The sequence below is a fragment of the Apiospora phragmitis genome (assembly GCF_038363925.1).
Source record: "Apiospora phragmitis strain CBS 135458 chromosome Unknown utg000005l:1.0-4161743.0:1.0-4166827.0, whole genome shotgun sequence".
NCBI lineage: Eukaryota > Fungi > Ascomycota > Sordariomycetes > Amphisphaeriales > Apiosporaceae > Apiospora > Apiospora phragmitis.
Genome location: NW_027117403.1, coordinates 1,532,951 through 1,546,008, shown reverse-complemented (window position 1 = coordinate 1,546,008; position 13,058 = coordinate 1,532,951). Strand labels below are relative to the sequence as shown.

At 51.3% G+C, this 13,058-nt stretch overlaps 5 protein-coding genes across 5 annotated transcripts; 3 read left to right on the top strand and 2 right to left on the bottom strand.

The window, feature by feature from the left end:
- Positions 1-404: 404 nt before the first annotated feature.
- PG994_004518 (uncharacterized protein) lies at positions 405-785 on the bottom strand (the record flags this gene model as incomplete). The annotated part of the gene is made up of 1 exon (XM_066855927.1): positions 405-785. One exon carries the CDS (start codon positions 783-785, stop codon positions 405-407), a length of 381 nt encoding a protein of 126 aa, XP_066718094.1.
- Positions 786-2,714: 1,929 nt separating this feature from the next.
- Positions 2,715-3,904, top strand: PG994_004517 (uncharacterized protein; the record flags this gene model as incomplete). Its single annotated transcript, XM_066855926.1, has 2 exons — positions 2,715-2,835; positions 2,886-3,904. The coding sequence occupies 2 exons, from the start codon at positions 2,715-2,717 to the stop codon at positions 3,902-3,904; spliced, it is 1,140 nt and encodes a 379-aa protein (XP_066718093.1).
- A 4,649-nt stretch (positions 3,905-8,553) lies between these two features.
- PG994_004516 (casein kinase I) lies at positions 8,554-9,901 on the top strand (the record flags this gene model as incomplete). The annotated part of the gene is made up of 4 exons (XM_066855925.1): positions 8,554-8,682; positions 8,749-8,818; positions 8,875-9,023; positions 9,092-9,901. 4 exons carry the CDS (start codon positions 8,554-8,556, stop codon positions 9,899-9,901), a joined length of 1,158 nt encoding a protein of 385 aa, XP_066718092.1.
- Position 9,902: 1 nt separating this feature from the next.
- Positions 9,903-10,198, top strand: PG994_004515 (casein kinase i; the record flags this gene model as incomplete). Its single annotated transcript, XM_066855924.1, has 2 exons — positions 9,903-10,080; positions 10,188-10,198. 2 exons carry the CDS (start codon positions 9,903-9,905, stop codon positions 10,196-10,198), a joined length of 189 nt encoding a protein of 62 aa, XP_066718091.1.
- Positions 10,199-11,810: 1,612 nt separating this feature from the next.
- On the bottom strand, positions 11,811-12,615 carry PG994_004514 (emp24/gp25L/p24 family/GOLD-domain-containing protein; the record flags this gene model as incomplete). The annotated part of the gene is made up of 3 exons (XM_066855923.1): positions 11,811-11,960; positions 12,025-12,330; positions 12,412-12,615. The coding sequence occupies 3 exons, from the start codon at positions 12,613-12,615 to the stop codon at positions 11,811-11,813; spliced, it is 660 nt and encodes a 219-aa protein (XP_066718090.1).
- Between the last annotated feature and the right edge of the window lie 443 nt (positions 12,616-13,058).

Here is a 13,058-nt window from a genome sequence, read left to right as displayed (position 1 = left end):
TTTGGAAGCTCCATTGACCCGCGTGAGGTGCTGTGAATACACCACCGACCCAAAGCTTGACTCGTAAAAAAGCCGAAACCTTCACTTGAATTGATAGCAGGCAATAAGGTGATCGCCGAACATACACAGGCTTCCCCTCGACCAAAGGCTCGTTTAGCTTAATGGTAAAGCGCGTTTATTTCTGAGAAGTAGTAAAAGGGATACCGGTTCGAGTCCGGTAGCGAGCATGTTACATATTTCACTTTTTCATATAATGCTCTTTTGGGCCTTGTAATTAGAATGAGCACAATTTAAAACACTTAACAAGGAACAATTGGAGGGCAAGTCTAGTGAGCATCGGCTGATGCCAGAAGTAGTGATAGCCCTTAGAATATCACTACTCGAGCACCCATCAGTCCTCATCGCTAGGCGCGAGGACTCATCGCTAGGCGCGAGGAGTAATAAGAGAGGCGCACGGGCGGCATGTTCAGGCACGGCGAGCCAGCAGTGCAAAGAGCGAGTTGCACGGCGACGGGCCTCGTGGGTTGCACCATCGAAGGGAAAGCGACAGACGAGGCACCTTCGCGCGATTCACGACTGGTGCGGCAGAGTTGGACTAGGCCGCCCAGGTCGACGTGGCTGAGGATCTCGAGCTGGAGTTTCGTGGGGAGCGCGGTCAAGCGGAAGGCGGATAGCGGTGGACCGCCAGTGCTCGGGGTAGTAGTGATCGCCGTATGCGCTCTATTGCTGCGTGGCTTGGGTTTGAGACTGTATGTTGTACCCTTTTCTACGTTGGTGTCACCCATTGCGGATAGGCATTAATAACCCCCCAAGTGCCTTCTTGCTTACTTATTTCCTATAGCTTTCATAAAGTGTGACTGTCACCCTCGAGACAAATAGCCAGGCATATGGCATCAAAGTTAGACTGACCCAAAAGAGTCGTTCATCGTGTAGCTCAGCGATGATTCTTTCAGGCCATGATAATCTTTCAAGATAAATGACCGTTTACGGTAGTATCTTGAATGCTCAGATAAGCCAAGCCCAGTCGATCCAGTCCCCGGACTTCAATTGCATAATACGCCAACGCGATATACATATCAAAAAAGAACCATGGCATAAATAAACGGGATAGGTCCTAATAACACAGACCTGGCCGACTGCAATGCCTACCTGGTTGAAGTTTTCCCCACCGGCTCGGGAGGCCAGCCGCTCCCGTGCAGATCGACCAGTTCAGAAAGAACAGTTATCCTTGATCTTCCCCTAGCAATAGTACAACCTCGGTAAGGAACACCTAACGGTTTGTGTTTAAATACCTAACCCGGTCATCCGAAGCCCGAGCTAGACACCTCATAGATGGTGGTCTCTTTTCAGGTATAGGCTAGCTCGAATTCACAGCCTGGACTCAGCCCAACCCCGACAGAGCCAACTGGGGGTCCATGAATGAGGCTGCCTAGCGGAACCCCCCCGAAGCCTAACGAAATAGCCCCAAAGCTGCCGATGTAATGATATTGTGGTGCTGTAGGCCATGTGACGAGTCTGACAGCGATATGGGACAGAGTATCCAGATCGCTGGCATTGAGACCATGTGACTGTTCATTTTTGCAAGTTAGCCCTGAATACCAGGTAGGACATAGTTCACCGAGGCAGGAGTCGAGTTAGAGACCGCATTTGGCACTGGGGTAGGTCTGCCTGGTAGGCAATCACTATAAGCATTGCAAGAAGTGAAACGACAAACGCAAAGAGTCGTGCTGGACTGACCACTGATATCAAGCGCAGCTCTAAACAGCTTTTTCGTTCGAGATCCAATGAAGGTCTCTAAATTGGCCCACGTCATGAGCCCCCAAGACAGACTTTTAAGGCTGTGTCTTGAAACGTATGTAAGGCGTGGAAAGCAAAAGAAAGCCAAAAGGAAGTAGAAGAAGAAAATAATAAAAAGCCACCTGCTTAAGGTTCAGGGTCGATAGGCATACCCGGACTACTAATCCCATGAATGAGACATTCTCTCAGACATTCTCAGATCTGCTTTTCACGATGGATTGTAGTCTTAGGGCATGCCCCTTTTCTTCTTCCTCTGGGCTTGGATGACTGCAGTGTTTCATTGGCACCATAAAAGTAAGCAAGCATTATCTTCCTATGTATGTCTCCACCTGCCCGCCGACGGGATCGCGCCGCAACGCCACACCCAGCGGCAGTTGGAGTCTTGGAGACAGTAAGTATCCTGACCTCAGAAGTCAAGTCCGTAGAGAAGGATGCTTTCCCCCTGATGGAAACCCCGCACGCTCTTGTTGATCTTCCACTCTTTCTGTGAGATAAATATATAGTATACAGCAGTGTTGCATTTGCCCAGAGGACCGACGCGTGTCCAGTCCCTCCAGAGGGAAAGATGTAATATCATGTTTGTCTTAAGAGGCGACTCTTCCCGCTCCCCGCACAGCAAGTCAGACCACGGTCCTCTTCAAAGCTTGAGATCTACGCGTCTTTGAGACCCAATATGGATTTGATGCCCGTGTGATGTGATCTCGCGAGTGTACTCGCGTTCACACCGCTGCATGTCACAACCACGTCGTTGGCCCGTAATGGTCAACATCGATTATCCTGAGTTATCTGCAACAAGATGATCAGCAATGTGTAACAGTGATGGTTTATAGTATAAAGACCAAACAGGCCATTTCCGTAATCTGGATGGTTCCGTTTGCCTTTAGCGTGACTGTAGGTTTTACGACTGATATTGCGAGATGTTGAAAAAAGCTCCGTATCAATTGCCCAGCCGACCACCGTCTCTTGGTACCATCACTGGGTATCAAGCCGCAGCCGCTATGGCTTCCGAACCACTTGAACGTGCACATTCCCATGACTGTAAGTCCGGAACCGAATGCCACCTTGGAATTGTCACTAACCCCCAGCAGTAGAGCTTGGAGCAACTGAGGCGATACAGCGCCATGCAACACGTTCCGTCATAGCCCACAAGCCCGTATCACAGCGCAAGCTTGATTTCGAGAGGAAGCGGCCCCGCTGGCTGCGAGAGTGCCTGGCCGAAGCAACAGGCGTCTTCTTGTACGTCTTCCCGGGCGTGGCTGCGACCGCCAGCTTCCTGACGAATGTCGCACATCCACTGGGCGTGTCTCCCTTCGGAGGCTTGTTCCAAGTCGGCTGTGCATACGCCGTGGGCATCGCATTCGCCATCATCACTTGCGCGCCGACCTCGGGCGGCCACTTTCACCCTGCCATCACGCTATGCTTCGCCTTCTGGCAGGGCTTTCCATGGAAGAAAGTGCCGTACTACATTGTCTCCCAGGTGTTGGGGGCTTTCGTGGCTGGACTTGTCATGATGGGCATGTATTGGCCGCAAATACAAGCCATGAAGCAAGCGTTCATCGCCCAAGGCAAACCAGTGGTTGGCAATGGGACTCCTGCCAGTATCCTCTGCTCGTTTCCGAATCCAGACCAGACAAACCTAGGATTCGTCTTCATGACAGAGTTTTTCGTCGATTTCTTTATTGGGCTGATAATCTGGGCGTGCATTGATCCAGCCAACCCTTTTATCACTCCAGCCACTGTCCCATTCACGATCGGTCTGGGTTATGCGGCCATGATCTGGGGGTTTGCCGACATCACCATTGCGGCAAACATGGCGAGAGACTTGGGCACAAGGATGGTGGCGGCCATCTTCTTCGGCCGGGAGGCTTTCACATATATGAACTACAGCCCCATCGCCATCCTTGTGAACATTCCTGCGACTTTTTGCGCCACGGCTCTCTACGAGCTCCTCATGTGCGACAGTCTGAGCAGCATCAGCAAAGGACACGCTGTACATGAGAATGGCGAAGAAGGATTGCTAAGACACTTCAGCAAATCCGGATCAATGGATGAAGAAACGATGAGATTGCAGGCTACCAGACGCCAGGAGATAGGCAAAACGGGCTAATTTCTCTGGGATGTTCCCTATGGGAGTGGGCATCCGTAGCGATGCATTGCAAAAAATATGAGGCTTATGTCCGTTAGGAAGTTTTCAGTTGATGATATTGTCGTTGTACACAACCCCTCTCCAAACCTCACTTCGACTTATAATGACAGTCTCAATGAACCTTCACTACTTGTAGAATAAGACCAGTGGTTTGACCGTTAGGTAAGTCCTGTTTCCCGAACGAACCGAATAGTGGCAACGGTTCAAGTCGCGTTGGCCACTTTGGTTAGGTAGCTGATAATTGATAGTTGTCATTGTGGTGGCTGGCAGCAGTCAGTACTTAAGTAGTAACTGGCGGTACCACTTGCCAACAAATCGCTGAGATGCTGGGATCCGGAGCAGAGGAGCCGCGGAGTGCTACTCATAAACACCACTGGTGTAAGCATTGGAACAATACCAGTTCAGCAATGATTGCCATTTCGTCGCCGCTGCTGGGATCCTGCTGAGTGTCCCAATATTGAAAATCCTCAGATATGCACTACTCGCCCACCAGCTCGATAGACAGAGATAAGATGAGTCGCCATACTCGGCGCTCCAGAGCGGAGGTAGCCAGCGCAGCCGGATGAAGGCATAGCTAGCACAATGCTCGGAAGACCCGCCGGGTCGGAGATTTGCGTCAAACCAAGATCGAACCCATCATCACATTACCGGGGTAGTGTATAACCTAGCCATCTCTACCACCGGGCTGCCTCCAACGGACAGTGAAACGCGGGTATGTGACGGACTGGAGAGTGCCGCGGAAGCATCGCCAAGCTTTGCTGGCTGTTTGGTGAGCAGACTATACTGTGATCCGGGATCATGCCAAGCTGTAGCGTGAAACATTCTTATCGGGACGTCCCTAGGTTCTATTACTAGACCCTTGATATGTAGCCTTGGCAGGCAGGGCAGGGCAGGTATAGCATTTCGGATGGCCTTGCTTGCTACCTATTCCGTGCTGCCCAACACCAGGGATTTGCGAGGCTCTGTCGCAAACATCAATGACAAGTTGGCCAGCTCAAGAGAACCCCACATGGCAGATCCGTAGATCGGGTATCCCAACCGACATTTGCCGGATGGCTGTCCTTGAGCAGAGAAGCTCGAGACGCTGAAAGTCGTGGTAGTGACGATTCATCAGTACCCAGGCATTGTGGTGGAGCGATGGAACACGCTCGTGCGATTGGAACAAACCAGGAATGGTATGTACAAGTGTCGACAACAAATACCTTGCGACATATGCAAAACCCCCGACCCGTGTTGAACTTCAATAGGTAGGTGGTCACTATAGCCGAGCTGCAGCGGCAAAAAAAAGTTGATTAAGCGGCATCTGGAGGGGAGGCCGAGCGCTAGATTAGTCGCGAAGGAAGTGGTTGCGGAGAAGGCCGGTCAAATCACAGATGCAAATAGACCTGAGTGTTCCTAGATCGATCAGTCTGAAGAACTAGCCTAACAAGTGACCAAGCTAACTAGACGCGCGACGTTGGTTTGCCTGTCGCAGAACGACTCCACAAGGGCCGAGGTCGAGGGCAACGGCTGGGCATGCATGCGAGCTTTGCTTCAATGCCGTGCTTGTTTTGTCGGTGAGACGGTACCTGGGACCCTAGTTGTAAGTAGGACAGGCAGTCAAGAAACGGGTGCAGCCTGGTTGACCGACATTCATTTCAAGACAGAAAAGCCCGGCCAGATCCAATCTGACGGTGATGTGTCATACGCGACCGACGACGGACCCTTTCTCGGCAGAGGAGAGGCTTGATGCAACGATAGGGTTGTTAGTAATATTTAAGTACGATACGATGTGAGATGAGATTCTTCTTGTTCCTGGATAATTGGATTTAGCATGTACCTCATGTTAATAGCGTCGTATCGCATTGTGGTGTGGAAGGGCATTTGGCCAGACAAGGAGATTTGGCCCCCTTGTCCTGCCTTGCCCAATCGACTGGGCCAAGAATGGAATGTGCCTAGGGTCCTCCCCCCCTTCTGTGTTCCCGAAAGGCCATTCGATGTCAAGATACTGGATACAACCTCAGAAGATGCAGGGGTTTCGGCAGGACCTATTGACGCAACTATGGGCCAATAACGGACACCCCAGGATACCACCCCAGCCAGCTAGTTCGTCCTCCGGTCTACTAGTACGCCAGACAACCGGCTGATCGCAGTCGGTGTTGACTGCGAGCATGGAGGAAAGAATGGAAGATTCGGGACTGGAGTCGCTAGGTAAACAGCGATGCACGCGGATGGTTGCGATGCTGACTCGAATGACGACGAGGGAAAGAAGCGGGATCGCACATATCGATAGCTGTTTATCAATGGATATTCCGGTCCGTTTCTCCTGGGGTAGTTCGGACATTGCCTATGAAAATACCCATGCCAGCTCCATCGCACTACATCGCTAGTACCTGAGGTTTGCGCAGACTGCCAGATTGGAATTTCAGACAAGAGTACTTTCGGCAGGAAGAACCAGTGCTGGACGCGCAAGTATCTTGATAGATGTTGGGTAGCGAGGTAGGTATATTAACCGTCGATTATTCGGCGTTCGTTTCATCCAGCTAGCGCCGACACTTGGTCGTCAACGATTCGCGTAGTTGATGCTCGTGTTGCCGTGTTCCCTACCGCCAGGGCTTCCACGAATAAGTTCCGATGTTACCACTTGACACCTGAGTGTCAGGCACGCGGGCAACGGACGAGGACATACTCTACTTGAGATCGGTCAATACGTGATGGGAATATTCCTAAAAAGTCTGGAAGGCCGGACTCGGGTGGATGGAAGCTGAAACGCAGACGAGAAAGTAAATGCGGCTGGCAAAGAAAACAATGTTGCATGCATTGACTGATGTTTGACCAAACCTTTGTTGACGAGGGACGTTGAAGGTTCCGGCTCGACTTGATCCCTCGTCGCATACTCCGTAGGGTACGACAAATGAATGCTATTCGGTATCTTAGCATGTACCCCCGCCCATAAGAATTGAAATAATTCATTCTGTTGAGATTCACCAGCGCGCTGGGGCCAGTGTGCATTTATATTATTGAACCTGAAATGGCAGATGCTTGTCTCGCAAGAGGGAGGGCCGGCATCCGTGCCGCCGTGGGCTTGCGAGTCGTGATCTTTGAACGGGGGGCGCAGTTGTGGTCGAGCCCAGGATTAGTCGGTGCTGGATTGGCTGCCAGGTACAAAATCTGATCAGCACTATGCGATAGAAATGAAAGTACTCGTACGCAAAAGACCAGGTAGGTACCTTGTGTACATACATAAGCATACAATATCTTGGTAAGGGCACCCTGAATATGCTCACTGACTCTCGAGTCCCTCTCTCGGCCACTTCTCTTCGGGTATCCGATGGAAGGACAGCCTCTGAGACTTCAGGCGCATATGCGCAACTCCTGTAAGTAGGTAGGGCACACCAGGCGACGATGGCCATCAATGCATCCGTCCATATCCATGGTCGTTCTAGATTCAGCTGCGATAGTCTCCCCAAGTAGATTGTAGATATAGGTAGCCATGAAGTCACACGATAGGCTGTTTAATAAAGCTGCTCTCGCCAATCATGAAGGATTCTGGCCCTTTCGCAACAACCACCTACGCAACGCTGCGCTGGACGCTTTGCCACATGCACCACGTTCAACGACCCATCGCATCGATTACCGACAGGTGAACATCTGTCATCCAGTGTGGTTCCTCCTCACCTGCAGCCATCATCATCGTGTCTGTCCTGTCGAGGCAGCCGAAAGAAGGGAGACTAGCCTTTCCCGGGTTTTGCATTGCTTCAATTCGAGGGCCTCGTCTGTTTTTGTTAATAGGTTGCTACTCTGCTGGGATTAGCGAGCTCAATCAGGAGCTGACTCTCTCCATTTTTGTGGCTCTCGCTGCTCTGTGCAACGCAACCCCAATTCTGAATGCTTGGCCTGCTGGGGCTCTTTCTGGCTCTGGCTCTTTTTTCTGGTTCCACAGGCCCTTTCCTAGCGTTCTTTACTGGGCGGTGCCTTAGCCCCCCCTTAACTCTTCCACCTAACTGGACTAAACCGGCCGATTCTTTTGCTGCTCCAGTCGCGCAGTCTCACCCTCTCACCCTGTCCTGTCCTGCCCACTGGTGGCTGCATTCCGCCTTTCTCTCTCTTGTCATTTCTCCCCCCAACCAAGCCAACCTAAGCACCCACTGGTCGCTCTCTCACGCTTGCTCGCCTCCCTTCCCTTTTCAATTCCACCCTGCCCAGTCCTGCCAATTACTCGCAACATCCTAGGACCCGACAGAGCCTGTCCAAACCCATCTCGTCGTCCCTCCCGGGCATTCCACCAATCGACCTTCTCCTTCCCTCCTACCCTCCCCCGATTTTGAGTTCTTGTGTCAATATTCTCATCAACAAAAGATACTCGGGGATGAGCTTCGCGTCGGCTTAGAGTGTCCGAGTATCTTCGATACTCCTATTTTCTTTTGTGAGGTTTCGAGAGAAGGAAGTGCCAAAAAAGGAAGGAAACCTCCCTTCAGCTCGTTGGCAATACAATAGGCCTGTCTCATCCGTCCTATTGACTACCGATCGACTGTCTCGACCCAACGAACCGCAATCACGTCGGCCTTCCTCCACCTGGACTCGATCTTCAATCCGGAAGCGATCACTTCAAGTCCTCGACCTCTACGAAAATGGCCTCGTCGTCGTCAAACGTTGTCGGTGTCCACTACCGAGTGGGCAAGAAGATAGGAGAAGGCTCCTTTGGTGTCATCTTCGAGGGCACCAACTTGCTGAACAATCAGCAAGTTGCCATCAAGTTTGTGCGTGCTCGCGTAGCAATCCTACTGCTCGTCTTGCTTCTAGTATACTAACTGTTCTTTGTCTAGGAACCTCGTAAGAGCGACGCACCGCAATTACGAGATGAATATCGAACATACAAGATCCTGGTCGGGTGTCGTAAGTTTTGGCTGATCATTCGACAACCTAAAGCAAACCTCGCTAACCTCAATCAGCCGGTATCCCTAATGTCTACTACTTTGGTCAAGAAGGTCTTCACAACATCCTGGTCATAGATTTGCTGGGTCCTTCGCTGGAAGATCTCTTCGACCACTGCAACCGGAGGTTCACTATCAAGACTGTTGTTATGGTGGCCAAGCAAATGGTACGCTGCCCCATGAATTAATCCCCACCGATTGAGCAGTCTGATCTAACAACCATCCCGCTTTTTAGCTCTCCCGAGTACAAACGATTCACGAAAAGAACCTCATTTACCGTGATATCAAGCCTGACAACTTCCTGATTGGACGCCCCGGAACCAAGGCAGCCAACGTCATCCATGTTGTGGATTTTGGAATGGCGAAGCAGTACCGCGATCCTAAAACGAAGCAACACATCCCCTACCGCGAGCGCAAGTCGCTGTCGGGAACTGCCAGATACATGAGCATTAACACGCATCTGGGTCGTGAGCAGTCTCGCCGAGATGATCTCGAGGCCCTGGGCCACGTTTTCATGTACTTCCTCCGAGGTGGACTACCATGGCAAGGCCTCAAGGCCGCGACCAATAAACAGAAGTACGAGAAGATTGGTGAGAAGAAGCAGACCACGCCGATCAAGGACCTGTGCGAAGGATTCCCTGAAGAGTTCAGCAAATACCTCACGTATGTGCGGAACCTTGGATTCGAGGATACCCCCGACTACGATTACCTGCGTGATCTGTTCACCCAGGCTCTGAAGAACACGGGCGAGGTTGAGGATGGCGAATACGACTGGATGAAGATCAGCAAGGACTCCGGCAAGGGCTGGGATGGCATGCACAACAAGCCCAGTGGTTACCACAACCCAAACCAGAGGCCGGGTCCTTCCCAAATGGAACTCCACGGCAACTCTCGAAAGGGGCTCAGCAACCCTGGTCTAACCATCGAGCGTTTAAACGCCGCGCAGCCCCCACCTCCGTCTCCAGCGAAGGCGACGGACAAGCGCCGGCAAAACGCCCCAGGCGCGCTGAACCCACAACGAACCAGCGGGGGGGGGACTTCGTGATATGGCTACGCCGACCGGCTCAACGCAAGCACAATTCCAAAATAGTAGCCAAAATTTGCCACCGAGAATGGCCCCTCAAACGAACATCAGTGGCGGTGCCCAGGCTATGCCCAGCAATGGACAACCTGCCCAGCCTCAACCTACTGGTTTCCAGAAGTTCATGAAGGTGCTCTGCTGCGGTAAGTAAAATACAGGCAGTTTGGGAGATTAGGGGGAGCGTGTACTAATATCAATATCTTCACAGGCTAAATGCCCCTGGCCCATTCATATCTGCGATTCCGTATAGACTCCGAATGAGCATTGGATGGCTGACATCCTGTCCGATGTTTCAACATACTACACCTTTGTAATACTCTTTTGGGCTGCATCCCGTTCTCAACATCACAGTTTGGTACAACCTGCCTCACGCAGCTACGACTTATAGGCGGCTCTAATTGGCATTGGCGCGTCATGCCCACAGAAGCCTGCTCACGAACACTTGTTATTCTTAGACAGCGCGCGATACACTCGGCATTTCATTAAGTGGCCCCTGGCATCACCGCCATGCCTGCCTCGTTGTTGTCCTGACTCGGAAGTGTTGCCGGCGTGTAACAGCTTCGGGCAGTAGCACCGTTGCGCAGTTGTTCGTGGATATAATCTCGACAGGTCAGCTCTACTACCAAGATTTGGAACCGACTTTTATCGTTACGTAAAAATGCAGGGCCCATCTATGGAGTTCATCGTTTTCTGGCACAGGAACAATTGGCGGAGTCTGGGAAACGAACCAACAAAAATTTTCCTCTCTATCTTATCAGCATCATTCACGACCCTCGTTTTTTCGTTTACGGACCGGAGTAGACGCAGTCTTGAGGAGGGGCGTGTTAATTCAGCAAAGCGACACAGCAAGCGCATGGCGCCGGTGGGATTCTTCAGCATTTGACAGGCATCAGGGTTCTTTCACACACATATAATCGTCGTATTCGATGGTCCCTGCCTCGCAAATTACAACCCGTCTATAATTAAGTTGGCGTTCATTGCCGGCCATACACCAGAGGAGCTACTGTTTCGGCGACAGGGGGAAGCAGTTGAGGAGGAGGGGCGGAAAGAAGGAAGGAGAGGCAGTTGAGGATGTAGTAGATCTGGCATACAGGGACATAGGGTCACCGGGACATTGAGTTTTGTGTTGTAGAAAAGGAATACACCGGGAACAAAAAATTTGAAAACCGCCTGCTGTTGTCGTCTATCAGTGTAATAGTGCTAAAACGTGTAAATAAATTAGTTTCTTTTGTATTTTCTCTTAACGTAAAAGTATAGATTTCCGCAAGCAAGCCAACTACCCGTGTATGATAAAGGGGGTTCAAAATACCTGTCAATAGCCGCTGAGACAGTTCAATACCTGAAGTTTCTATGTGCAATTACCTATTCAGTTTCAGCGTTATATAGTTTAACATGACTCTCAAGCTGCTTGTAGAAAGAATCGCCATATAGCTTTAATTGATTGAAAGAACAGTACGCAAAACTCTTGGGACTGGGCATCGTATACAGTCTCTGTCTCATGCCTCGCTGTCACAATCTTCCTCGGCGAAGACTCTCCTACTGTTGGCGAAAAGTTCGAAATTCGTATTCGAGAACTGAATGTGATTATTAGTAGTGTTCTTTACATATTTGGGATGTAAGATGGTGCCTTTTGGGCGGATGGCCTGTACCCATATGTATATATATTTGAAGGCACCATGAAAGACAGACGTTGGCAGGTTTTGTGGTCATTCGTATCATTATACAGCATCACAAAGCCCACGCCCTCTCTACTTGTTTTATGTAAATCATGGCCTCGTCAATCCATGTTGGAGGGACGTCTAGTCCCAGTGATCTCCCTATACCCCCCTTAATCTGACACCTAACCAACCAATCTGCTTGAGGAAACGCCATTCTAAGTGAGCTTTTGCTTGATGAAGAACGATCTCAAGTGCGACAATTGCCATGCACAAGTAACGCCAAGCACGACAAGCTGGATGACCATCCATCGAACAACACGGCCGTTGGTGGTCTCGGACTGATCTCGAAATTCGGCCTCGCGCTCCTGTTTTTCGTTCTCATTAGCCCATTCAACCGACCATTTATCTCCCTTCGCCAGAAGCACTTACACGCTGGAAAACTTGCTCCCTGCGGATATCCTGGAGCCGCGAGTTCAGGTCCTTGATGCGCTGCGACAGGTCTTCCATCTTGCCCTTGTCGGTGCTAGCGATCTCGGACGACTCGCCGATGGCCAGGTCGAGCTGCAGCTTGATGCCGCCGTTGGGGTGGCTCAGCGAGAGCCAGCCCTGTCGGCCCGAGTTGGACGATGGGGTGAAGCAGATCTTGTGCTCGCCGGCCTCGGCCGAGGTGAAGGTGAAGCGCCCCGAGCTCGAGCCGCGCTGGGATACCACGCGGTCGTCTTTGTCGAAGGATTCCTGTGTAGTCTCCATTAGCTTCCCTCCCCCGATCACAAGCCAATTAGTCGACCAAAAGGAATGTCGCCAGGGTTGCCTTACGTCCACGGAGATGTAAATGCTGATTCCGTCATGCTTGGACCACGACCGCATGTTCTCGTCCCACTCCTTGGCCTCGTAGTGGCCGACCACCAGCGTGTCCTTGGGCAGGTCCTCGAAGAAACATTTCGGCTGCGACCCGTCGATGTAGAAGTAGAGCGCCTGGGCGACGGTGCTCAGCGACAGAAGGGGGAGAATCGCCCTCATGATGATGATGATGAATGTGCGGTGGATCGTTCCGGGGTGGGCGGTGGTGGACGAGGGCGGAGCTACACGGAGCTACACTGAACGTATACTCAATTGGCCGTGTTTTTCGGTGTGTCGTTGGGTGGGTGAAGAGGTCTACCGATCTTGTCGCGCGGTTACCGTACGTCGAGCAAGGTGGAAAGCTGGAGTTAAGCTACTGAACGCTCCAGCAACTGTCTTTTCTCTAGCCTCATGGGAAACTGCCACGTTAGGGAAAAAGGGCAAAGTGTCCAGGGGCGGCCAGGCCTGAGAGACAGCTTGGTATCCGCTAACCGATAGTAGTTAGGACTGGTGGCTCGTGCATTTCAGCAGTGGACACTGGACACTATGGATCTCATTTTTTTGGAGCTCAGCACTCACTCAGCGTTCTGTTGGAACTCTAGATTTGGCAGCCGCCTGGTTGT